General features: G+C 44.5%; 2 protein-coding genes across 2 annotated transcripts in view; one reads left to right on the top strand and one right to left on the bottom strand.

Moving 5' to 3' along the window:
- Positions 1-4,046: 4,046 nt before the first annotated feature.
- On the bottom strand, positions 4,047-6,960 carry LOC140219614 (uncharacterized). Its single transcript, XM_072289543.1, has 2 exons — positions 6,860-6,960; positions 4,047-4,974 (listed from the first exon to the last, which is right to left on the bottom strand). The coding sequence occupies exons 1-2, from the start codon at positions 6,958-6,960 to the stop codon at positions 4,125-4,127; spliced, it is 951 nt and encodes a 316-aa protein (XP_072145644.1). The 3' UTR covers positions 4,047-4,124.
- A 1,840-nt stretch (positions 6,961-8,800) lies between these two features.
- LOC126533497 (long-chain-fatty-acid--CoA ligase 4-like) overlaps positions 8,801-27,110 on the top strand; it is a 48,561-nt gene continuing 30,251 nt past the window's right edge. The window contains exons 1-2 of the mRNA XM_072289542.1: positions 8,801-10,517; positions 14,249-14,312. Coding sequence (XP_072145643.1) covers positions 9,116-10,517; positions 14,249-14,312 — 1,466 coding nt within the window. The 5' untranslated portion in view covers positions 8,801-9,115. The remainder of the gene's footprint in view (positions 10,518-14,248; positions 14,313-27,110) is intronic.

Below are 27,110 nucleotides of genomic sequence, written 5' to 3'. Positions count from 1 at the left end.
TGTGCGATGTTTAGGTGGCGAAACGTGGTCGCCCGATAAATATAAGTACACGTGTCAATATTTTAGTCACTGGCATGCAATACGTAAACTAAAATAATTAACTAACTTTTTAAATGTTTTAATTGCCACGTCAATCAGGGGGTTATAGTTAATCGTAAGGGACGTAACAATGGTGTGTTTCCAGCAAGGTACACCCCACGCGTTTACTTCTTGGAGTGTCAATGGCGCTGGGACGCGTTGTCACGTGGTACACTTTAAATTTCGCGCGCTGTCTTTTTTGTCGAGAATAAAGCACCACACGAGACATACGCTGCTAAGATCATTTGTCCAGCGCATTAGCGCCTTATCAATTGGGTAAGGCAATCAAATGTTAGCTATATAAATTACAAAAAAAAGTATTTTTATTATAAAAGTATTATAAAATTAAAAAAGAACCTTCATGACTAGCATGAACAGCGGAGATAAATATAGAGTGGTCACTGGTCGCGCGAAGCTCTCCGTTAATGGTTTAATTTGTGCTGACATTTAGTTGGCACTGCCGGTTCATGATTGCAAAAGCGTAATATGCTTTACAAATATTTCCTTCCGTCCGTTATGCTGAATCCTTAGGCAATGTTTATCTTCTATATTTATATATTATTTCCTGTCGTTTTCTTTTCCTCTACAATGTTCTTTCATTTGGTCCTTATACTCATTTTTTTCTTGTGTAACCATGCGGCCAGAACTGAGACCGTTAGTGAGCAATTATTATTGAATGTATGGTGTTTATTGGCGCAAGGGCCAGGTATGGCCAAAGAGCGCCAGGTCCGCGGTGATGAGTTCGCAATGTAGTTATGAGCTATATGAAGTTGATATGACGTGGCTGTAAAAGGGCCTTAAGAAAGTCGCTCTAAAGTGCGTAAAATCTATCTGTAATGAGATTATGTCGATGACAAAGGACATGTTGAATGAATATTTGATTTTTAATGACACAAGGGCCAAATATGGCCAAACAGCCCCATGTCCGTGGTAATGAGTTCGCAGTGTAATTATGAGTTCTACGAGGTGTGTGTGTCGTGGCTGTAAAGGGGCCTTAAAAATAGTCGCTCTAAAGTGCGTAAAATCTCTATAATAAGATTATGGCGATGACGCATGACGTGTACTATGAACATTGAGATGCATTTCAAAAGAATGATACGATGTATAAAATATATCAGGTTATAAAGTATGCTAGAGCACTACTGCCTAAATCACAAGGCCGCAAAGCCCTTCAATCACAAGGGCCTGGAGGCATGTGCTATGCAAAACGATTATCGCAGCGGCGTCCTCTGGAGCAAGGATGCTCTACGATTTTAATGGGCTTACAACATGTAGAACGACATCACTGAAGAAGTTGAGGACTGCCTTGGTGTTAAAAAGCGGTTCCTTACCAAGAAACATAGCCGGGTGTAGAGGGATGTTATAACGGAAGGCAATCGGAAAATGTTTCTTTCTCTCCGTTTCGGCTTCCCGACACTCCAGGAGGACGTGGAGGACGGTCGGCCTCTCATCACATCTGCCACAGGTTGGAGGTTCACTTCCAGTGAGTAGATAATGATGGGTCCCAAATGTGTGTCCTATTCTGAGACTACAGAATAGGACATCTGTTCGCCGTGATTTTGTTGCGGAGGGCCAAGAACCTAACTGTGGCTTTATCACATGCAAGTTGTTATTTATTTCTGCTTCCCACATGCGTTGCCAGTGGTTTCGCAGTTTCTTTCGTATGTAAGGTTTCAGGTCTGTGAGAGGCACCGAAGCAGTAGTATTGACAGCAGGGGATACAATTGACGCGGCCATCTGGTCTGCCAGAACGTTACCTTTGATTCGCCTATGGCCAGGCACCCAGTATATAATGATATGCTGGTTAGATATGTACGCTTTACACAAGACAGAATAGAGTTCATTAAGTATGGGATTTCTGTGTGTATAGAGTGACATCAAGGCCTTCACGACGCTTAGAGAGTCTGTATAGATCGCTGCTTTTTGAAGTTCTGATTTTCTTATATGCTTCACAGCAGACAGTAGTGCGTAGGCCTCGGCCGTAAAGATACTTGTTTCCGGATGCAGTACATCGGATTCCGAGAAGGATGGGCCGACGGCTGCATAGGACACCCCGGCATTTGACTTGGAAGCGTCTGTGTAGAACTCTGCGCAGGAGTGTTTGTGCTGAAGTTCTATGGAATACATTCGGAATTCGACCTCTGGAGCGTGCTTTGTGATTTTTAGAAAGCATGCGTCACGTTCTATCACCTACCACTCCCAAGGAGGTAATAGCTTGGCTAGGTACATCAAGCGATGCGCGAGGAGTGGGACATGCATTTCATCGCTAAGCTCCTTCACACGCAGCGAGAAAGGCTGTCTTATAGAGGGACGGTTGCGGAAAAGTGTAGCACACGTCATATCGGTAAGGGTATTAAGACATGGATGTTCAAGATATGAGTGCACTTTAAGGAAATCTGTAAAGCTGATGTATGATCTCTGTAGATGGAGCGACCACTCATTCGATTCGGCATATAAGCTTTCGATCGGGCTTGTTCTCAAAGCGCCATTGGCTAAGCGGATACCTAGATGATGGACAGGATCCAGCATCCTTAGCGCGCTCGGGGCGGCAGAGTTATACACTACGGCATCATAATCCCATCGTGACCGAATTAGGCTCTTGTAGAGATTAATTAGACACTTCCTGTCACTACCCCATGTAGTCGTGGATAGAAGTTTCATTATGTTCATTGTTTTTAGACATTTTTCTTTGATATGTTTAATGTGTGGAATGAAAGTGAGTCTATAGTCAAATATAACACCTAGAAATTTGTGCTCTTTGTTTACAGGTATTTGTTGTCCACACAGTTCTAAGCAGGGATCCGGGACCAGGCTTCTCTTTCTTGCAAAAAGAACACAAAAATTTTGTTAGGATTGAATTTAAATCCATTTTTCCTTGCCTACACTGACACTTTGTTCAAGCCATGCTGTACCTGTCTCTCGCACACTGCGAGGTTACAGGATTTGAAACTTATTTGAATGTCGTCCACGTAGACGGAATACAAAATGGCCGGTGGTAAAGAAACACGAAGTGTTGTAATCTTAACAATAAAGAGCGTGCAACTGAGCACGCCTCCCTGGGGTACACCAGTTTCTTGTGCAAAAGTACGTGACAGTACATTGCCGAGTTTTGCCCGGAAGGTACCACTCGACAAATAGCTTTCTATTAGGTTTAGCATATTACTATGAATGTCCATTTCTTACAAATCTCTCAAGATTCCATAGCGCCACGTTGCGTCGTATGCCTTCTTCATATCGAGGAATATCTATAAGAAAAACTATTTGTGTACAAATGCCGTCACCGATATTTCCTTCAATACATACAAGATGGTCGGTTGTGGAGCGCCCTTCTCGGAAGCCTCACTGATAGGGATCAAGCATTTTGCTGAATTCAAGAAAATGGATGAGTCGCCGATTTATCATTTTTTCAGATACCTTACAAATGCAACTTGTGAGGGATATCGGGTGGCAACTTGCCACTGAGGAAGGGTCTGTGTTTTTGTCGTTTTTGTCTTTGTCGTTTTTGTCGATTTGTGTTTCTGTCGTTTTTGTCTTTGTGTGTTTTTGTCGTTTTTGTCGTTTTTGTCTTTCTGTGTTTTTGTCGTTTTTGTCTTTTTGTCTTTTTGTCGTTTTTGTCTTTTTGTCGTTTTTGTCTTTTTGTCGTTTTTGTATTTTTGTCGTTTTTGTCTTTTTGTCGTTTTTGTCGTTTTTGTCTTTTTGTCGTTTTTGTCTTTGTCTTTTTGTCTTTTTGTTGTGTTTGTCGTTTTTGTCGTTTTTGTCGTTTTTGTCTTTTTGTGTTTTTGTCGTTTTTGTCTTTTTGTCGTTTTTGTCTTTTTGTCGTTATTGTCTTTTTGTCGTTTTTGTGTTTTTGTGTTTTTGTGTTTTTGTCGTTTTTGTGTTTTTGTGTTTTTGTGTTTTTGCCGTTTTCGTGTTTTTGTCGTTTTTGTGTTTTTGTCGTTTTCGTGTTTTTGTCGTTTTCGTGTTCTTGTCCTTTTTGTTGGCGTCGTTTTTGTGTTTTTGTCGTTTTTGTTGTTGTCATTTTTGTGTTTTTGTCGTTTTTGTTGTTGTCATTTTTGTGTTTTTGTCGTTTTTGTTGTTGTCGTTTTTGTGTTTTTGTCGTTATTGCTGTCGTTTTTGTTTTTTTTTTTGTTTTTGTTGTCGTTTTTGTGTTTTTGTCGTTTTTGTTGTTTTTGTGTTTTTGTCGTTTTGTCGTTTTTGTGTTGTTGTTGTCTTTGTTGTTGTTGTCCTTGTTGTTGTTGTTTTTGTTGTTGTATTTGTTGTTGTTTTTGTTGTGTTTTTGTTATTGTTTTGTTGTGTTTTTGTTGTTGTTGTGTTGTTGTTGTGTTTTTGTTGTTTTTGTGTTGTGTTTTTGTTGTTGTGTTGTTGTGTTTTTGTTGTTCTTTTGTTGTTCTTTTGTTGTTGTTGTTGCTTTGTTGTTGTTGTTGTTGTTGCTTTGTTGTTGTTGTTGTTGTTGTTGTGTTGTTGTTGTTGTGTTGTGTTGTTGTTGTTGTGTTGTTGTGTTTTTGTGTTTCTGTCGTTTTTGTCGTTTTTGTCTTTTTGCTTTTGTCGTTTTTGTCGTTTTGTGTTCTTGTCGTTTGTCTTTTTGTCGTTTTGTGTTTTTGTCGTTTTTGTCCTTTTTGTCTTTTTTGTGTCTTTTTGTCGTTTTGTGTTTTTGTCGTTTTTGTCTTTTTGTCGTTTTTGTCGTTTTGTGTTTTTGTCGTTTTTGCGTTTTTGTCGTTTTCGTGTTTTTGTCGTTTTTGTCGTTTTGTGTTTTTGTCGTTTTGTGTTTTTGTCGTTTTCGTGTTATTGTCGTTTTTGTCGTTTTGTGTTCTTGTCGTTTTTGTCTTTTTGTCGTTTTGTGTTTTTGTCGTTTTTGTCCTTTTTGTCTTTTTGTGTTTGTCTTTCTGTCGTTTTTGTCTTTTTGTCGTTTTTGTCGTTTTGTCGTTTTGTGTTTTTGTCGTTTTGTGTTTTTGTCGTTACTGTGTTTTTGTCGTTTTCGTGTTTTTGTCGTTTTTGTGTTTTTGTCGTTCTCGTGTTTTGTCGATTTCGTGTTTTTGTCGTTTTTGTTGTTGTCGTTTTTGTGTTTTTGTCGTTTTTGTTGTCGTCGTTTTTGTGTTTTTGTCGTTATTGTCATTTTTGTCGTTTTTTGTGTTGTTGTTTTTGTTGTCGTTGTTTTTGTTGTTGTTGTCTTTGTTGTTTTTGTTGTGTTTTTATTGTTGTTGTTTTGTTGTGTTTTTGTTGTTGTTGTGTTGTTGTTTTTTGTTGTTGTTGTGTTGTTGTTTTTTGTTGTTGTGTTGTAGTTGTGCTTTTGTTGTTTTTCTGTTGTTGTGTTTTTGTTGTTGTGTTGTTGTTGTGTTATTGTGTTTTTGTTGTTGTGTTGTTGTGTTATTGTTGTTGTTTTGTTGTTGTTGTTGTTTTGTTGTTGTTGTTGTTTTGTTGTTGTGTTGTTGTTGTCGTGTTGTGTTGTTGTTGTGTGGTGTTTTTGTCTTTTTGTGTATTTGTCATTTTTGTCGTTTGTCTTTTTGTCGTTTTTGTCGTTTTGTGTTTTTGTCGTTTTTGTCGTTTTGTGTTCTTGTCGTTTTTGTCGTTTTTGTCTTTTTGTCTTTTTGTCGTGTTTGTCGTTTTTGTCTTTTTGTCGTTTTTGTCTTTGTGTCGTTTTTGTCTTTTTGTCTTTTTTGTCGTTTTTGTCGTTTTTGTGTTTTTGTCGTTCTGTGTTTTTGTTGTTGTTCTTGTTGTAGTTTTTGCTGTTGTTTTTTTGTTGTTGTTTTTGTTGTGTTTTTGTTGTTGTTTTTGACGTGCTTTTGTTGTTGTTGTTTTGTTGTGTTGTTGTGTTGTTGTGTTTTTGTTGTTGTGTTGTTGTTGTGTTGTTGTGTTTTTGTTGTTGTGATGTTGTGTTTTTGTTGTTGTGTTGTTGTTGTTGTTTTGTTGTGTTTTTGTTGTTGTTTTGTTGTTTTGTTGTTGTTGTATTGTTGTTGTATTGTTGTTGTTGTTGTTGTGTTGTTGTTGTTGTTGTGTTGTTGTTGTGTTGTTGTTGTGTTGTGTTGTTGTGTTGTGTTGTTGTGTTGTGTTGTTGTGTTGTGTTTTTGTGTTGTGATGTTGTGGTGTGTTGTTGTGTTGGTGTTGTTGTGTTGGTGTTGTGTTAGTGTTGGTGTGTTGGTGTTGGTGTGTTGGTGTTGGTGTGTTGCTGTTGGTGTGTTGCTGTTGGTGTGTTGGTGTTGTGTTGTGTTGGTGTTGGTGTTGTTGTTGTTGTTCAGCTTTAGCAGTTTTCTGATTACACTATGGGCTTATGTTTAACCAGTGCGCCGGTACAAACGCTTGATTGCTGTTCCTGGGTACTTCACTAAGATTACATAAATAGATAACTGATACATTATAGATAGACATATAAATGATAAGTACACTTTGCTCACCTTACTTCTGTTGATCTGATACAGTCCCCGCCACCTCGCGAAATGGCAATGTACTACTCTTCTAGAACTCGGAAGAATATTTTAATATCTTCATAGAGAAAAACATAATAGCTAGGAAGTGTGCTGACCAATTTTCTTTGCAGGCTCAGAGGCTGAGAGGAAACCACGAGAGGTGGCAAGAAACGACTTCGTCTCACTACCCAGGGGCTTTTATGCTGCGGAACGAAGATATGCCGCGAATGAACTGAATGAATTAAGCACCGAATCCTTCTTTCATATGGACTCTTCAACTTTCTCGAATGTCATTGCTGTGAAACGTGAAACCACCCTATGAAGCCAGACTCACGGAAACTGCGATGAGGCTTCACTTAGCGCTACAGCCTTCCGCTCACAGCTCAAAGAGAGATACAGCTGACAGAGAAACGATGTCCGCTTTCGCGGTCGACCTAGTTCTTTTCGTCCTGAAAGTCCTTGTCGCTGTTTGTGACGTCATTACCCTTCCTATCTATTTTGTACGTGAAGAGCCGTGGGTATACTGGAAGCAAAAACGAATGCGCTTCGCCAAGCCTATCAAAGAGGGTGACCCATCGTCACCGTACGTGCACCCGAAAAAGCTCCAGAGAGAATGCCTGAAAGGGGTCCAAACGCTGAACGAAGCTACCCGCAACGCCATTCGTTTGTACCCCGAGCGACCCGCTTTAGGAACTCGGCCCGTCCTGGGACAAAGCGAAGTGAAGCAACCCAGCGGCAATGTCTTCAAGAAGCTCGTTCTGGGCGACTACCAGTGGCTCACGTATCAGGAGGTTGACGAGAAGATTGACCTGACGGCTCGCGGTCTACAGTCAATAGGCCTGAAGCCCCGTCAGCGCTTGGGCATCCTCGCCGAGACGCGCGCCGAGTGGTTCATAACAGCGCAGGCCTGTTTCCGGACCAACGTGTCGCTAGTCACTCTGTACGCGACGCTTAGCAACGAAGGAATAGTGAGTGCCGTGAACAGGACTGAGGTGACGCACCTTGTCACCTCGGCGGATCTTCTGCCCCGGGTGCTAAGCATGGCGGACAAGATGCCGTCACTTACGCACGTTGTCTATATAGAGGACGCTCACTCTAGTCGTACAGCACCCTTAGCTCAAGGTTTTCAGGTAAGTACCCCGCGCGCCACATTATGGATCTCTGCTTAATCGCGGTACCATCGCGCCTGCTTCAATAACGCTCGCTGGTGGGCTACCGGTGAAGAAATTACGTGGTAGTGTTCCGGCATATACAAAGCATAGAAAAAGACATGCATATTGAAGCAGATGGAAAAAGAAAGAATGAAAAGCACAGGAGAAAATAGAACCCCGTTAAATAGAGAAAGGTGGGAATTTGCCTGTCACCATACCGTTCATTGAATTATCAAGAAATGCACACGTTTGCTTGTCAATAAACAGGGAACGACTTTTGTATGCGTTAGTGGACGACGGTGACGCATATGCGCGTGATTAGCTCATTTTCCTTCGGTCATCTTCTCTTACGTTATTCGGTCCTTGCATATATTCGGGAGCTAACGCTCAACGGCACTGTGTCCTGTCCCTCGTTTTCTTCTATGCACTCTCTATGTGCTGAAACACTGCCACGGAGAAGTCCCAAGTACACTGATAAACTGAATGTGTCACTCATTCAAATTAAACACGAATAAATAGTAGCCTGCTTGATCTAAGACTTGAATTTGACGATCGACAACTGTGCGCGCCACAACCGTTGCGATTTAGGTGTTGCTTGTCCCTCTGAGCAAAAGTTCGCCCAGCATTCAAACTTGGGGCAGTGTAAACTTTTTCTCCGCTACTTCAGCGGAACAATGTAATTTCATCATCAGAACGTGCTAGCCGTGACCTTAAAGTAAAAAGAAAGATCAGCGTAGTATAGGAATAGAAAACATTTGTTAACAACGTTTTAGCGCCTTCCGCGACGCTGTTCCCACGTAAAGAACCGATAAACTACAATGAAAGATGCAGGGTTTCGGCTGAATTGCCAGAAGGGTTTAGTAAAAGTAGAATACCTGAAACTTTACAGAGTAAGCTTTAGCTTGAGTAAAGCTTCTGTTTGTTAGTTCGCAGTCCACTGTAACGCAATGATAGCGCGAGCAAAACACAAAAAAGAAACAAAGAAAGACGTTCGTCCTGTCGTTTCCTTTTTCTTAACCTCCTACACACACTGTTATACCGTTACCTTTTACTTCAATGCCTAATGGTTAGACCCTCAGAGCATTCGGTTGCTGTGCCGGAAGACAGAGGTTCGATCCCACCATCAGTGCCCACACTCACATAGCGTTAGTCTTTCTTTTTACGCGATGCAAGAAGTAAGGCGTGCAGGTTATTTCGAGGCGTAAGAAGATGTAGGAGCATGTCTAGTGTGAGGTCAATGTTGTGGTTTAAAATCTAAATGTTGTAGTTTAAAAAGGCACCCGCTTATTCTGCTGAAGTAATTTGAAGAAAGCAGTTGCACGAAGCTACCATGCGCGCCTTCCATCGCGCAAAAAAAAAAGAAAGAGAAACGGATGTACGATTTCGCCGAAGGCGAATGTTTTCGGTCGACTCTAATTGTAGACTTCCGTTCTATCGCAGGTTATACCATTCTCTAGACTTCAAACCTTGGGAAGCCAGCACTACATGGAAGAGTGCCCACCTGGGCCTGAAGACATTGCCATCATCATGTTTACTAGCGGATCCACAGGAATTCCCAAAGGCGTCATGGTTACGCACAGTAATCTCTTGACGACGATCAGATCCTTCGGATTCCTATGCCAGGGTTACGGGGTCTCAGGGAGCGAAGACACCTACATTGCCTTCCTGCCGCTCGCCCACATGTTTGAACTTTCTTTTGAGCTATTACTGATGAGCGTCGGCGGTCGCATAGGCTACTCGTCTCCTCTCACGCTCACCGACAAATCAAGCGGCATCGCTCCGAGCTGTCGCGGAGACGCAACCGTTCTGAAGCCGACTCAGATGATTTGCGTTCCCCTCGTAGCAGACCGTATTCGAAAAGAAATCAACCAAACGGTTGCTTCCAAAGGCATCTGGTTCAAGGCGCTGTTCGACTACGCAGTTCAATACAAATGCTTCTGGTTGGACCTCGGTTTCAATACTCCTATCCTCAACCACCTACTTTTCAACAAGACAAGCCGCCTTCTCGGCGGCAAAACCAAGTTCGTTGTGAGCGGCTCGGCCCCACTGTCCGATCAAACGCGCTGGTTTCTGCGGGCCTGCTTGAATTGTGCGGTCGTCGAGGGTTACGGCCTGTCAGAGACCAGCTGCGTCACAACCGTCATGGATCAGCGGGACACCAGTACGGGTCGCGTCGGATCCCCTCTGCTCGGCTGCTACCTGCGCCTGGTTGACTGGCCGGAAGGGGGCTACAGTAACACCGACAAGCCCAACCCTCGCGGCGAGGTCGTCGTGGGAGGCCCGTGCGTTGCCAAGGGCTACTTCAAAGACGAAGAACTCACGCGAAAGTCGTTTCAGGAACAAGACGGCATCCGGTGGTTCTACACGGGCGACGTCGGCGAGATCTTTCCCGACGGTACGCTCAAGATCATTGACCGCAAGAAGGACATCGTCAAACTTCAGCACGGCGAGTACGTTGCACTCGCGCGCGTCGAGGCTGTGCTCAAGTCGTGTCCCCTCGTCGAAAACGCGTTCGCGTACGGTAACTCCCTGTACACCTACCTGGTGACCTTCGTATCGCCAAACTACGATCAACTACGCCGGTTGGCTAGAGGCCTCGCCAGGGGTCACTTGGTGACCATGAAAGAACTGTGCTACGACGCCGAAGTAGCTAGCGCCGCCCAGGAGTCGATTCTGAACTACGCGCGCTCGTGCGATTTGCAGAAGGCCGAGGTGCCGCTCAAGGTAAGATTGTGCCACGAGGAGTGGACGCCGGACACAGGACTCGTGACGCCTACGCTCAAGCTTTGCAGAACGCCGCTGCAAAAGTACTACCAGAGGGATATTAACGCCCTCTATGAGTCGGATGAGAAAGCATTGTGCACAGCACGAACCATCACAAATAACTGTACCGGAAATTAAACTGTACCTGTCGTGTTCGAGATACTGTTTCACATGACGTACGTAGAGGCGCCCAAGTGTTGATACTCAAGGGCCGCACTGAAATCACACTGACTGACGATGGCGTAACTACAGGCCAAGAAGTGAACGCCCACACAATATTACAAAGGGTTGGCGGTGACCAGACGTAAAAAAATAAGAGAAAGCGCGAGTGTATTGCACAACAGACATCAGCCCTACTACTCAACGTCTGATATATACATACAGGGATCCCGTTGGCCGGCAATATAAACGAGGCAATCACTAGGACTCTGATATCACGTCTTTCAAAGACGGAAACACTACCAGGGACGACGCACATGCAAAAGTGGCCGGACCTCTCCTTGTGGGACTTCGCCCGTTAGGCTGGAGAGGACTGCCGGATTACGCTGCTTGATTACGCTGTACATTGTAGACGCCATTAAATACAATTAATAATTAACACTAATCAAATACTAGGGTCTAACGTGCCAAAACGACGATTAATTTGATCTTTCTTCGTCCTCTCGATATTGTTATGTATGATCTTGGCCAGCAGCGATCGAGGCGAGTACAATGGTGATTTTCTTTGGCTTTTGCGCACGCTTCCCACAATCGCAGGGAAACTTATAGGGCCTACGTGTTTACGTATAAAACATGGATACGAAGCAGGTATGAGGCACCATGATTTGCATAGGTTGTATTCACAGTGACAAGAAACACGCTCAGCAAAAGTATCGGTATGGATCCAAGAAAGCCACATAGACTAAGGATCCACGTGACACTCTCAATCATATTGTTTTATACTATGCGTGAAGAAAGATTCTTTCTTCCTTTCTCTTTCTTTCTTTCTTTTTCTTTCAATTAGTGTGCCAGTGCAGTGTGCGTGAAATGGAAGCATTACGTTTTAAATTGTGTGCTCTTTCAATTACAAGCGCTTTATTCTTTTCTATTGTTCTTTTTCTGTACTCGCAGTCAATAGTGAATACGCAATAATTTGCGTGTTCACATGTGACATCGTTGAAGGGGGCACCAACTCTATCAGGAACAAATGAAGATGCTTCTCCTTGTATCTGGTTGTGAGCACCGCACCATTATAACAGTTCAAGCACCCCGACATTTCACAAAGAAAAAAGATGTAGTATAAGGCATCAGACACGTGCGCATCCCTGTTTCTGTGCACGCTAGTCATACGCTGATTTCTCTTTTCGTGGTCACGATCTTAGTGGTAGTTATTCACGCGCATGAAAGACATGTACGGAATCCGTCAAGTTCCGAGCAGTCTTGTCACACTTGCCATAACGGAACAATCCCTGCACAATCCCTGCCAAGTTGACATTCGCTCCCGAACGCCTTATGGTCACGTTTATTTCGTACCCAAAATGCAGCACGTGTTGGCTTCTGTGGGCTTCCCGTCTGGAGAATGAGCTTAGCAGGCCCAAAATAAAGACGCCGAAAGGTCAAGTGCGGCACTGTTATCGCAGAACCGCAGCGTAAGAAGGCAGGAAGCGCGCTATCGCGTAGTTTACGGCAGCAAGAACGAATGCCCACTCGAGCTAACTTGCTGCGCACTAAGCCTTTTTCTGTTTGAAGCCACTACTACCCAACGGCGTTTTGAAGGCACCGCGGAAAACTCGTGCAAGCGAATACACACCACAAAACTTCTCGTGCCTCTGCGTACGTCATTGGGCTGTGGGACCAGCAGCTTCTTCCGCTGCAATTGTTACTTCAACGAACGGAGATACAGTGCCATCGAACGAGTAACTTTTGTACATCCTGCTTCACAGAATAAGAGGGAAACAAACAGCTCCTTAGCCAGGTGCGATAAGAACACGTCTTAAGGACACCACAACAAGCGAGCCCAACCACGCAAGTGCAACCGTTCTCCTCCGTCACTCGCAGTCGCCGTCACGAGGCAACACCTGGTGTCGAGGAAGAGACTGATACGGCCGAATTGCATGTTACAATTCTTTAAAATTCTTATGAGGTTCACAAAATTCACAAAAATATCTAGAGAATTGATTATTCATACCTATAACAAAGACATTTGCAATCCCAATTGCAAGATACTTATTTAATTTCACAGTAATTTATTTTTAAAAAATGCTAACAGTTCTTTCACCGCATGATTCATGGCCGGTCCCCCACAAGGAAACAAGAACAAGGGCAGTCATATCGAGCCGTGAAATGTAGATTAAATTAAATAAAGGGGTTTTACGTGCCAAAACCACTCTCTGATTATGAGGCACGCCATAGTGGAGGACTTTGGAACGTTCACCTAAATCTAATTATACGGGTGTTTTCGCATTTCGCCCCTCCATATGTCTACACTATTTCAATGTTTGTCAGGCATGCAGGAGACTCGGGATGTTCCGCATTGCTAGTAAGTTCGCGTTGAAGCAAGGGTATTCCTAATTATGCCTGAATAATTAAGTTTTCATTTGGCAGGAATAGATAGAACAAGAATTAGAAGTGTGGCACACAGTTGGCACCAAACTGTGGCAACGAGAAAAAGGTGCATCAGCACCATGCGCTCCCCAACACCTTGCGCAGAACAATCACAATGCGCGATCAACATTGGCGCATATAACTGCCTCAGTACTATAGAGTGACTAGAGAACGTTGGTAGTACATACCGTGTCTTCCTGTAACAACCGGGCTATAGATACAGCTGTTGCTCAAGCTTCAAAAGGTGAATCTTGCCTTGTGCATCTGTCATAAACAGATGCCCCTTTCGTTAAAATTTTGATCGGCAGGGAGGGTGGGAAAGATCTTTATAGATTTATGTTTAGGATCGATGTATAACTCCGGTTGATAAAGTTAGTTGTAGTTCTTGTAGTGATGTGTGTTTCGCACAACGTAAAAGAGTGTTCCGCAATTTTTCAGGATCACGTTAAGGACATATGTGCGCGCGATCTTTGGCAAAAAAATAATTTAGTATCTTATGTGGCGTTCTGCATGCGCGCAATCTGCTATGCGTTCGAAAGCTTTGGTACAAATAAGGTTGTTGCGACAAACCAATCAATCAGTCAATCAATCGATCAACCAATCAATCAATCATATGAAACGCCTCATGGAGAGGACGGAAAGCACGGAGCGTGCAAGAAAACTGAACGTACCCCGCGCGTAGCCTGCGTAATCTCACGTGCTCCTCAGATGCATTCCCCTCGGTCGCGGCAGTCCCACGAACACAGCTGAAACCGACGCTTGTCCAGTTTTCCTTACTGAGTTCATGTGAAAACTTTGAACTGAAAGCTTTGACGCACGATGTAACACACCTCGGTAACACGGCGCTAAGCAAGCTTGCGCCATCGGAACTCGGAAATCGCACGGAACAGCAAAATACCAAATCGAATAAAGGGGGCGTATCATAGCAATACATTTTGCAAGCGCGTTTTTCCACAGTGGCGCCCCCCCCCCACCCCTTTCTTTTTCCAGGCGCGCCAACAAACATTATTTGTCAATATTAAATAAAATTCAATCGTCTTGCATTTGCGCATCACATCTATTTAAAACTAATTAGACATTACACTTTGTTTGAACAAAATAAAGCTTGATGTTTTTTTATTTCAAACACAATTTTTATTACTAGTGTTAGATAGTTAAAATCACTTCAGCACATCTTACAGCACCGTTTCCAACGTAGAAGTCGCACAATAAACCAAGCGCGCCCGAAAGCAACCACCAGCCACTGCTGTGGCGCGTATGGACCGTTTTCAGCAGCGGCGCACTGGCGCAGGCATGTTCCATCACGTGATCGCGCCGGCATGATCGGCCTTGGATTGTAGGTCAGCGAAGCGGCCGTACGGCTGTAGGCGTGGGCGACGGTAGAGGCAAGCGTCATTGTTCGGGTTGCACCGGTGGACAGCAGCTGGATCGACGTCGCAAAGCGTTGGCCCGTAGCTCAACGAACATGTAAAAGTGAACCATTGTCAATGTGACGTTCTATATGCACGCGCTGAAGCGCTCCCACACACGATCATCGCGCATGTGCGTCCCTCCTTCGCACCTTGCGATCGGCAAGCTCATGAAGGCGTCTTGCGCGCCGCCGCGTCATTCCGTTCGTCACTTACAGTTCCCTGCTTTTTTTTTTTTCTTTGTTTCTTCGTGCTGTATATTTACGCCACGATCTGTCCGAGTGGTTGCTCAGCCTTTTCCGCTTTGGTTTATAGCCTAGAATGTATGCGCATGTGCGCCGAGTGAAAAATCGTGTCCGCTTGTGTGTCGAAATCTCTCTCGCTAGAATTAGAGCCTCCCGCATATGTTAAGGTAAGCGCATGCCTCGATACTGGTGCAATGATTTCTGTGGAATTCACCCTTGCGGCGGGGACGCAATAGTTTCGCGTGGCTGACTTCGAAACTGCAGATTGTGCTTGCTGAATGTGCCAACTGGATGCCCCAAAACGGGTGTCGTTTCACAGTAATACCGCTGTCACATGGGTACTTTCGATCGCGATCACGCCGATCCAGATCGGTTGATGCCACAAAGTCGCATTCGATCGCGATAGAGCCTCGATCAGAATTCAGTCGGTCGTGATCCGCGCGTCGTGATCGAACTGCCCGATTGCTATTGGAGATCGACTTAAGCAGCTTCTAGCTCAGTGTTAGAAAACGAGATATAACGAGAAAGGAAGAGAGCCGAAGAGATTACCCTTTAAAAGGTTTTAACTAACAGTGCAAAATAATATAACTTTATATTTCCTTACTCACGTATAATTTTGTAAACCTCCGCCGGTATCGTCGGCACCACGCAAGTAGTTCTGACATTTGCAGATGATCCAAATCGGTAGATGTGGCACGTCTTTTACCTGAAATAAGAAATCAAATGTTATTTTTTTGAAAAAGCTTTTATACAACTACCATTACTACTTATTTGGCATGTTTATTATTTGCTTCGGACTTTTACACATTAAACGTTAGTGGTCAACCAACACGATCCCTATCTTTGGACTGTGTAGTAGCGATCGTTTTCTATTACGATGGAAAGTCCGAGCCGTATCAAGGCTCGACCTCGATAGAAATTGCCCATGTGGCAGGGGCATAGGAGCCTGCCACTCAAGCGTTTTATAAATGAGAGCTCCCGTTTCATATATTCAAACTCTTGATTGAAGAGCAACACCAGCTTAGCAATCCGATCAAAAGTTATTAATTATTGGCACCGACATCTACAATCTAGAAATCCAAACGATCAGTTTGATGCTGGACTCTATCTACGAGTTAACTTATTTCTTTCAAACATACGCGGATGTCTCGAGGAATAAATAAAATCCGCTTTCGTAAATCTTTTTTCATTACCGCAGTACATACAAATTTTTCTCCCCTGTTCCAATGGTCTACGAATACATAGTCAAGGCCGTCGACCGGGATGGGAAAAAGAGCCCACACAGAAACGGCCTTCCGCATGGAGAGTCCTGATGCAGCAGCGCTCCGAACTTTTCACCTACTGACGCGTTTCCTTGGTTACTGTCTCCATCATAATCCTTGTATCACAGCACAAGCTTTTCCTCCAAGTCGCCACATTGTGCAGAATTACGTTCCATGTCGCCCGACATCGCATAACGTTCAGCGAACGACCCTTGTCGGATGCCACTGTCTGGGTACGCTTTCGCGACGGAGCAACGGTGCTTCCGTTTTCGCGCCCGGATATTACAAGCGCGCGGCACGTTTGTGGCGCCATCCAGTTTTACTTACACAAACCAGCTCCTGCAAAGCATAGCCTCCGAGATTTACGTGCGCGCCGTGGTTTTTCTCGGAGGCCATGTGCGAAGCGAGCGTTCGAGTAATTAAGAGTGGAAGCTTTAGCTCGGGCCCAACTCCGACGCGGCCTCTTCAAATACATGTAAAACGCAAAAACACTTTTCTGAGATAACCCCTGCACCAATTTTAAAGAAATGTGTTGCATTTGAGAGAGAAAGTTAAATTCTAGTGACTCTTTGAAGCGGAACTTTGACTTAGGGCCTGAATATTGTGAAAAGGATTTTTCAAAAATTCGAAAGTTCGAAAAGAATAGAAGCAGGAAGTTTACAAATCAATAACTCCGCATCAAGAAGAGATATCGCGGTTCTGTAAACGGCATTACTTAGATTGTTCAAAGCGGACAAATTCTATATGTCAATATATAGTGTACGTGAATTCGTTACGTTGTGTACAAGGGATCTGCAGAAGCTTTATTTTCATATTACCAAATTTATCGAGATTCATGTATAACTTATCAATTTTGTCCGCTTTAGATGTAATATTAGATGCAGTTCCCAAAATTGTGATACCGTTTTTCATTGCCGAGTTACAGAGTTGTAAACTTGATAGTTTCGTTTTCTGATAACTTGCGATTTTTGCCAATTTTTTATAAAAAATTTACGACCTAATCGAAAAATCGAAACCAACAGTCACTAGATTTTCAGTTTTTCGTTTACATGCAACAAACCTCGTCAAATTTGGCGTAGTGGTTGCCGACAGAAACGAATTCTCCTTTTACATGTATTTAGATAGGAGCGCCCGAGCTAAAGCTTCCTCTTACCTCAGCATGCCGATGGCTCAAAAATGTCACCACTATTTATACAATAGGCTGCGTACATGAAAATAAAGAAAGAGAAAGTCACAGTGACGTTTCACTTCGTGAACGCGGGTGACCGCGCAAGCATACGGGTCAAGGTCGACTGAAATGGGTCACGAAGCTTTGGGCGAAAAGTGGTTCAGAACAATTTGTCACCTAAATGAGCAAGGGTGATTATGGGAGCAGCGATTGAAGCGCGATTATGTTTGGAGGGAACAAACATTGGGAAAGAAAAAAAGCGGCTTTTAATTAAAGCGAGACACAGCGAGATTTGTTCATTGAAAATAAAACACATATCAATTTTTTATATTCGTGACGGGTAAAGTAATTACAACTCTATTATATTTTATTATTATCAATAAATACCTTTCTCAGCGCCCATCGTAAGGGGGGGGGGGGGGGGCGTTGAGGCCGCTATGGCGCTATCACTTGCAATGCAATGCAGCACTTGAAGTGTGCAGAAAGGCGCACTCGTAATGTTCACCTGTTAGAATGCGCCCCCCTGGCACGTAGTGCTGCTTTGCTTGTCGATGTTTGTCTGAATTTGGTGACGCGGGTAGTAGATTCATCGTTTCTTAACCTGTTCAGTCAAAAGTAACAAGTTACGACCACTAGATTATTGGTTACTTAAGTTCTTTTCGTGGGACTGGGCTGGTCAACGGCTTTGGCGGCCGAAGATAGGACCACCACTCTACACCTAAAGCTTTCGTCGGCCTCCAAGGAAAGTATGTCCTGTGGAGGTGTACGATTTCGACACCCCGTACGGCTGACCTTTTTTTTTTTTTGCATCGTTTTCACCACTGAAAGCCCGACACGCCCATCAAGTAGAATGGCGGGGCATATGAATATACAGCTCTAATCGCAGGGACGCCAAAACAAGTTTCGCGACTTCGAAAACGTCTCTTTTTAACGGATATGGCGTCACATTTTTTTCTTCCGCCGGAAGTGTTCCCTTGTCACATAGATGGCGCTAAACCACCTGAACCGCCGGCGCGGCAGTAGAAAAAGAGACAAGAGAGGTGTACAAACACGCGCCGCAAGGGCGTCGCCAGTTTCTATGGCCATCGCCAGGTGGCGGAAGAGGTTTATGGGCTCAGTGACACGCGTCGTAAGCTTTCGCCGTGCTGTAAAAGCTCGGTTATTATAGCTATTTTTTTTTTTGGCTTTAAAACGATGTTTAGGATTTTACTAGTTTGTAGAGACTGTTTGCAGGCCTTACCCACAAAAATAAGTAAGTCGAGCTCTATGGGGCTTAAAAGTTTCTAATCGGCGGGAGTAATCTCGACAAGACTGACACGCAACGGTGATCGCAAGGGATGCGCGTGTATTGTTCTGGAAGCGTGAAAATTGTTACCGGTGGGTGTAGAGCGAAAAAAAAGAGAAAAAAATTTGGTTTCATGTCATTGTGGATAGCATTGGGCTTATGGACGTAGTTGATTCATGATCGCCTGGCTCTAACTAAATTTCACTGTGCGCTCACCAATTGTTCAATGATTGTTCAGCTCCCTATAGAACAGAAAAAACAAGTGCAAAATAAAACTGGCAGTTAACTTGTGAATACAATTACGCTATCCTAGAAACTGAATACACTTTCAAGGCTGCAGTGTACAATTAAATAAAATGCACCACGAAGGCACAACTGAGCGCAGGAAAGTAGGTGAACACGATATCTCCTCGCCTTTTGTTGCGATACAAATTCAAACCAGCTTTAATTAAATTATGGGGTTTTACGCGCCAAAACCACTTTCTGATTATGAGGCACGCCGTAGTGGGGCACTCCGGAAATTTCGACCACCTGGGGTTCTTTAACGTGCACCTAAATCTAAGCACACGGGTGTTTTCGCATTTCGCCCCCATCGATATGCGGCCGCCGTGGCCGGGATTCGATCCCGTGACCTCGTGCTCAGCAGCCCAACACCATAGCCACTGAGCAACTACAGCGGGTCAAGCCAGCTTTGATAGCTTCCTTAGTTTTTTTAGACTTGTCCTCCGCTTTTAGATTTCTTTCCTTTTTCATACTGGCGCATTCTCATTGATACGTAGTGGTGTAGCAAATGAATCAACCATAATCGCTTCCTTGTCATGAGAGCATGCAAACGCAAACGTACATATTATATATATATATATATATATATATATATATATATATATATATATATATATATATATATATATATATATATATATATATAGATTAACACAACAAAGATACCTTTGGGGAGACAGCAAATACTCTTCGTACATGCTAATAAAGAATTCTTTATTAATATTGTAACAAGGAAGAAGAAACAGATCTACTTATTGATCCTAAACATATCAAAAATATACTCGTTTCAGACGTGATTCATTCAACAATGGCGCATCAGACACCGCATAGTTCTCAACACCAATCCGCACCCAGCAAAATAAAATATAAAACAAATAAACGACACGTCTTAAGTCACGCGTAAATCCGCTCGAGAAACCCGTTTTAGGCGACGGTAACTATTCAGCCTGATTGAATATCTGTCTGGTGTACGGCACTACGATGCGGAGCTCTTTCTCAAACGTCGAAGACGTAAACGTACAGTTTGAATGCTCGCAAACGCCCGCCGGGTGCGTACTTTGAAGCACGGCGGAGCGGAGAAATGGGCCCAGATAAAACCACTTAAACTTCGTAAAGTAGCGACACTCTCCTCCTCCGCCTTCACTATTTCCTCGTTTCTCCTCTCTTTCACGCTCTCTCCTCCACCGTGGCGCCGCCTACACCGCTGGAGCGTAGCAACGGCGCCAACATGGGCTCCTCGCCACTCCGAGACGCTTCTCGAGCAAAAGTGGCGCTGATGCACGGCTCGAGGGCCCACGTGATGCTATTAGGCCAATAGCGACGCGGCGTGGAGGAGGCGGCATTCTTCAAAGCGTGGCGCTACTTTACGATGCCTAAGGGGGTTTAGGCCCAGGCTACCCCTGCTGCCAACTGACGCAAAGCTGCCGCAAGTCGAGACCGTCGCGTATTGCGCGGCGCATTGGCGAAGCGGCGTCGGTTGGCCCCCTCTCCTATTCTACCACCGCGACCACCGATGAACCGCCATGCTTCGAACGAATGGGCTTCAATGGAAGCTTGGCTACCGGGTATATTTACCTCGTACGGGTGCTATAGGGCGCACAAAGTCATCGGCCCTCGGTACGCCTAGACACATACACTGTTCGCATCGCAGATCGTATTCAATAAAGGGCTCGCGCGGCCGCGCCATACGCGGAAGCCGCCGGAGTCTCGTAAGGTACAGTCAACAGTAAACGTTTATGGGATGCGGTTTCCCTTTCAAATGTCGATTCCTGTACTGTTAAGGCATGACACTTCGTATTTAATGAACCACTGTGTAGGTGGCGAAGGCTACTACATGCTGGAACATTTAATTCGAGGCTGTGTGACCACGCTTCGCGAGAATTCAGCTTGCTGGCGGATCCTCCGCCCCGTAAACTTTTGAAGTTGACTGTACATCTCAAATTAGATATGTATAGCATTACCTTTCAAGCGTTCAGGCTAGGCTTTCATGTCGGTTCAAGGAGATTGTCATCAAAATGAACGAAAGTACACATTCTTTGTATATTTCTGTTGGCATTGGGCAGTTTGTTTTATTGTATTGGTTACTCCTTCCTCATTTTAGGGGTGGGGGGTGAGGTTTGTGGAGGGAGGGGGTGCGGAGGCAATGCAGCTTTTTCGCAAGTGCACAGGCGTTATTCTTTCGTTAGTGACTTCCTTCGTCGCTATAGTGAGTAGAGCATCGGGCTGGCATGCTGGAGCACCGAAGTTTGGCACTAGCAACAGACGCGTAATTCAATTATTTTTTTAAAGGATAAGGCATTCCGCATGACAGCAGTAGTAGAGTGAGCACGTATCATCCAAACTCAGGAAAGGTCCAGAAGGTACGCAAAGAAAGCTTCGATTTAAAAGACGCCTTGCTACTGAAGAAAGCTATTCGCTTTAGAACAAGCATTGCAGGCGATCCCCGTTATTTATTTATTTATTATTTTTGTTTGTTTATTATACCTTTAGGGTCATGTGACAATAAACAGAAGGGTATTGCAAAGCAATAAAAAGAATTAACAGGTACAGTGAGTTCTGGATAATAAGAATCTTCCTGTTATTACAATGATCGCCAATGTCCCACGAGAAATTTGGACGACGGTGATGACTCCGACAGTTGGGGGAGCCTGGTTACATTCCTGGGGAGTACGGGGAATGAAAGACGGAAAGAAATAATTTGTTTAACGTGAATCAATCCCTGCCTTACTATACTGTGATCGACGCGGCGTGAAATTCCCCACCGCCGCACTACGAGACCGCAGTTAATTGTAGTATGATGAGCTTAAAATCAGATACCTTGTCGGGGTTGGAAGTGAACCAAAGATGTGTGGGTTGGTTGGCTTTGGGAGCCCCCGGTAAAACCACAAATGAGGCAGTGCAGGGCGACGTGGGCAGCGCGTCTTTTGAAGTAATGAGAATCACACAGAAAAAAAAAATTGACGAAAGAATCGGCATCCTGGATGAAAATAAATGGGCGGCTAAAGTGTACAGGTATCTGTGCCTGAAAAACGTGGACGCAGATTGGAGGAAGATGTCAAGGAGGTTGGCGACCAAGTACAGAGTCTTTGAGAGTGTGAACAGACAACCAGGAGTCATCAATAAGAAAGCTCAACAGAGACAGCGAATTGGATGCAAAGAATCTGTACCATAACACAAAGGGCGGTTCCTGCTATTTGAGTCTCGAGCTGGTTGCCTAAGGACAACAACATGCCGGGAAAAATATTCGCAACAACATGAGGCATGCGCTTGCTGAAGCGAAAATCCGGAGACCACTCAGAATATCTTGACAGGATGTGAAGGTATTCAATAAGTGAAACCCGCAGGCAATGTACACCTTCCCGAAGCGCTTGGATTTAAAGTTGATGCAAACATCAACCGGTCAGCAGTCGAGATAAGCTATAGAAGTTTAATTATCTGTGGGAAAAAATGTAGGGAAGAAATTCATAGGGCCGGACTGGCTACAGGCATAGATACATATACAAGGTGGGTATAGAAGCTTTACGAAGAGGAATAAAATTAAGGATATGTGTATATACAAAATTCTAGAATGAAAGGCATATACAGCATGCCTGATTGACTCAAGCACGCTAGGCGACTATTTGTCATCGCCCCGTTTCCAAGGGGACTCCTTCTGGTTATGGGTCTGCTCCTCCTTTTCCTTCTCCTTGCCGTGGTCTTGGACATTCATATGAGACTTTTCTCACATTGGAGCCGGGGGCGCCTCCTCCCGCCAGCCAGTGCTACCTTTGCGGGTATATATAGGCTTCTGTCCTTCAGACATAGTGCGCTCGCTATCTCTGGCGCGTTGTTTGCGACTACGGTGCAATTCTCGATTGCGCTTCAAAGCAAAACCTGCGAAAGTTCGTCGCGGTCCACGCCATTCGGACGCCTTCTTTTGCAGAGCTGTGCAGTGCTCAGCTGCTGCTGCTTTCCGAGCTGCAGCCGGGCGTAACTTTTGACGGGTAAGTATGAATTCATACTCATTCCTGACATATATTTCTTTATTTTTTTTATTTAGGCGAATACCTGCAGCGTCACAGGGGCATTGTAGCAGGGGGGCACTACAGAGATACATTGGTACAGAAAGGACCGACTCCAGAAAGAAAATGTACATATACACAAAGCTCACATAAAAAAAGAGTAAGACTAACATCAGCAGGAAAACATACCAAAGGTAAGCGAGAAGGTAAGTTGTTGCAATAGGCAAACCATAAAGCAAGACACAAGCGAAAAAATGGGACAGGGTAATATGCAGCTATGAAAAATTTAACAATAAGAAAGACTTAAACTCGGAACAGCTTTTACATTGATTGATGGTCTAAGTGAGCCTATTCCATAGAGCTGAAGTGTGCTACACATAGCGTTTGCACACGCAGCTCTAGAATATGCACAATCTCAATTTGTCCTTTGAGCTAGAGATAACCTCCCTCCCCCCTACTGCCCCTTCCAATGAATTTCAGCTAATGTTCTTGTTTCACACGCAGTACAGGCTAGTCTGCCAGCGCTAGAGTGCCAAGAGGCAAGTGGTGAGCAGGGTCCTGGACCAGTTGGACAATCGTTCACTATCAGAACTGAAAGCTTTAGGTCAATGCTCCCAAAGAACATCCGCGCTGAAGGCCTTACTCGCGCTACTAAGTTTCCTGCGGTCTACGGGACTTCACGATAGACTTTAACAACGCCGCCCCCTACCGCTCCGTAATGTACGAGGTTTGTTTGTGCTCGTCTCTCTTTCTTTCTCTCTGTCTCCCCCTTCCAGTCTCTCTTTTTATCCCCCTTATTCCTTCCTCCCATGCAGGTTAGCCAACCGGAACTACCTCTGGTTAACCTCCCTGCCTTTATATGCATCATTTCTCTCTCTCTCTCTCTCTCTTGTGTGTGTGTGTAGTTTGTTTCGTGTTTCCCGGAGAGTCGAAACGTATGGAGCTGGAATGGGTGGCATGCAATTCGATCAATTCAATAATATAAAGTTAGTATAATTTTGTTGTTTGCCCCACAAGTAGCTAAGCCTAAAATCTACGTCGCTTCCGCCACCATTCTCGCAATGTACTGGGATTATCGCTGCCGCACCCAAGCTTCCTTCCGCCATGTTACAATAGTTTCCCTTAAGCATGCACTCTAAGGATTGCAATAACAGGCATGCATCGCGGCGGCAATGAATTATAGTGAAACTAGTCGTGAAACTGGTATTTCCGTTACTCTAACCCCGCCCTTCTACAGTATATAGGCGCAATTTCCGCCTTATCTTTGTCTTGATGCAAATGAAGTAGTCGAAAAATAAGTAAACGTGTTGCAGACCAAAACAATCGAATATATTTTCTGTCTCTTTTTTTTAAATATATTGTGCACCGCTTCAGCACGTTCATTAAACGAGGCTGCGGATATTCTAGAGGTGACCATGGATATATAGAGAATCGAAAAAGCGTTTGGTAGTATATATGGCAAACCTTTCAGTGTACGGCGAAACGAAGCAAGTGCAACGCAGAGAATTACCATGTACCATATAGGCCAGATTTTTGCCATACGAGCCCCGGCCTTTCCTCCACAGTCAGCGCCGTAAAGTTGCGAGAAGTTCGGAAATCGGCGATAGTTCACGTGAGGGCGCAATGCACAATCGAATGTTTGCGTCATCTAAACTGCGCCGTTCTCTTAGAAGGATATATAGCCGTTAAAAAAAAAAAAAACGGCGTGAAGCGGAAGCAGGGTGTGAGACCGGGCTACTTGGTATTCCATGCTGAAGTGACTACAGAGAGAGAGAAAGACAAAGGGAAAGACAGGGAGGTTAGCCAGAGATTATCTCCGGTTGGCTACCCTGTACTGGGGGAGGGACAAAAGGAATTGACTAGCGCAAGAGTAGACACGGGGCACGAAAGTCCCTTTTTGCCCGGGTCTAGTCTTGCGCTAGTCACTTCAGCGTGAAGCGGAACATGTGAATGAGTAAGACGTGGCATCCGTGACCAACTTTTCTATTTTTGTATTACTGGAACTACGCATGCGCCAGAAAGGAAGAAAACAGAAAAGAAAAAAAAAATATCAGCACGTGAGAAGTACTGCTAGGAATTCCCGTGAACGATGGGCCCTCATGCATATCAAATGCAGGACGCGAGCGCATTGCGCGCGGTCGTGGCAATCACGCGATATCGTCAAAAAAAGAAAACACCAATGCTTATTGCAACGCGCAGCGATAAAAACGTGATAATCGAACCGCACGGCGGCTCTCGCTTTCATCCTACGCAGAAATACATCCGCTCGGTCTCCCCAGTGCCAACCGATGCCAGAAGGAAGCGCCGGCAGCCATGCACTCCGAGTTGTCGCGTTTCAGTCTCTGAGCACTGCACGTCGTAAAGTTTCCTACGATAACCACTACAGGGAACAGTGGCGCTGCGATCCTTCAGCCACCACGAAAATGGTGGTTGTAGCACATGGATTGGTCTGATTTTCGCGCTCTTGACTTCAGACGTCTTTGTGACTTTTTTTATATGCTTTATCTACCTTCATTGAACAACATTTCTAAGCAATATACTCATACTTATTTTTGTAATGCAAAAGGCAGCAGGACTTTTACGAATAGGCATAATCGCTTACAATTGCAGTACGTGGTTCCGCTTCCCCATGAGCCTGTGACCATATGCTTTCAATATGGGGATTCTGTGCTAGAGTTCCTTGTGTTCGAATCCTACCGTCAGAAAAATTTTAATAATTCCTATTTTATTATTTATAACGTAGTACGTTCTTGAGAATGATGAGTTCTTCACATTCACGAAGCCGTTTAAAGCGAGTAGGACGAAGTTGAGGCAAATCCTTGTACAAGCCATCATCTGCACGCTGACTGGAACCACCATTGCGTGCAAGCTCCGGTCGATCCTGGCGCCACACTTTTCTCGGTAATCCACTGAGCGACAATAAAGTTTTCTCTCTCTCTCTCTCTCTCTCTCTAGTAAGTGTATGAAACTCCCACGCCGCACGTTACCGCACGGCGGATATGAAAATACAACGGAACTAGAAAGCTGTATGACGTGTCGTGTTGCCGCCTATAGTACGGTGAGCCGGTGCTAATAAACGTGCGAATAGACTGACTCTACTACGCCGCCGCTGCCGCAAAAGCAGCTCGTATATTTAACAATAATAATAGTCATGTGCGGGCTCAAGATCAACCGTATGATAGGAAACACACCTAGCGCTTGTGCAACATTGCAAACTCGCTTGGCCATCGAGATGAAATGCATGGAGGTTAGAATATAACTGATTCCATAACAGAGAGAGAAAGAGAGAAAACAACGGTAGGAAAGGCAGGGAGGTCAACCAGAACAGCATCCGGTTTGCTACCCTACACTGGGGGTGGGGGAAAGGGGAATAGAAAGAGGATGAAAGGGAGAGAGTAACCACTGAGTACGTGTAGGAGGGACACTATACACAAGGACACTGTAAACGGTCTGTTAAGTCCGTGCATTTCAAGTACCGCACTAGTGCACGAATCGCTTTTCGAGCCAGTGACGGGTGTGGCCACGGTCCGAGTATCTTTGACTCGGTGAAAGGCCTCGAGTCCAGTCTGCGTAAAGTTGCCAAGTAACGTTGAGCATAGGGCTTCATTACAAGTTTTTTGACGGGGAACAATGACGCTCTTCTCCGGGGGACTTACGTGTGGTGGTTAAGCCAGCGCGGTAATGATGCAAATGGAGGAAAGAAAGTACATTAAATATATATTTCAAGATGGCGTTGCGGAATGAACAGTTGACAGTAGCGCTTGTACCCTGTCCATCGCTTTTCTTTTCTCTCATGTCGAGTCTTATTTTTTCTTTGCTATCGTTAACCATGTCAAGCAAGGACCAATCAGATGCTCTGAAAGTCGTTTCTGAAGAAAAGGAAATTGTTCTTGCTTCACAGAATGATGAGGAAAATATTGCTGGCTCTCCTGTAATTGAGAGTATATAGATGGAAGGATGAAACGGCAACCGACAAAACAGATTTGTTGGAGATTAAAGTAGCCACAATCTTAAAATGGGTGTAGTGCATGTTCGCAACGGCACACCCCGCCACATCCCGCCACACCACACCGCACCACACCGCACCGTGTCACGCCATACTGTGCACTAGTCTATACGGACGCTGCACAGCCGGAAGAAAACTATCTGAAGGTGGAACGACAGGATCCGGAAAGACGCCAGGGAGACAGAGCGCGCTGCGTATACAGAAGAAAGTCGCCTGAAGGAGGCACCACGCAGCGTGGCGCCATCAGTCGAGGCGACGTGAAACCCGCGCCGCGGAACTCACGGACCGCATGCGTTCAAAAGAGCGCAGGCAACCTTGTCACCGCGCAAAAGGTGACAATGAAGTGTATTGGGCCCTGTATCTGCATTTTGAACGTCTCTATTACAAATGACAAGAAGTTCAGCGTACTAGAAGTTACAGTGTGAGCAATATAGTGAACAAACATTAGGAACAACTCAGAAGCAATATTTTTTGTA

This window comes from Dermacentor andersoni, chromosome 7 (assembly GCF_023375885.2).
Source record: "Dermacentor andersoni chromosome 7, qqDerAnde1_hic_scaffold, whole genome shotgun sequence".
In the NCBI taxonomy this organism is placed as follows: Eukaryota; Metazoa; Arthropoda; class Arachnida; order Ixodida; family Ixodidae; genus Dermacentor; species Dermacentor andersoni.
Note: the sequence above shows the minus strand (reverse complement) of the source record. Positions and strands in the feature narration are given on the sequence as shown.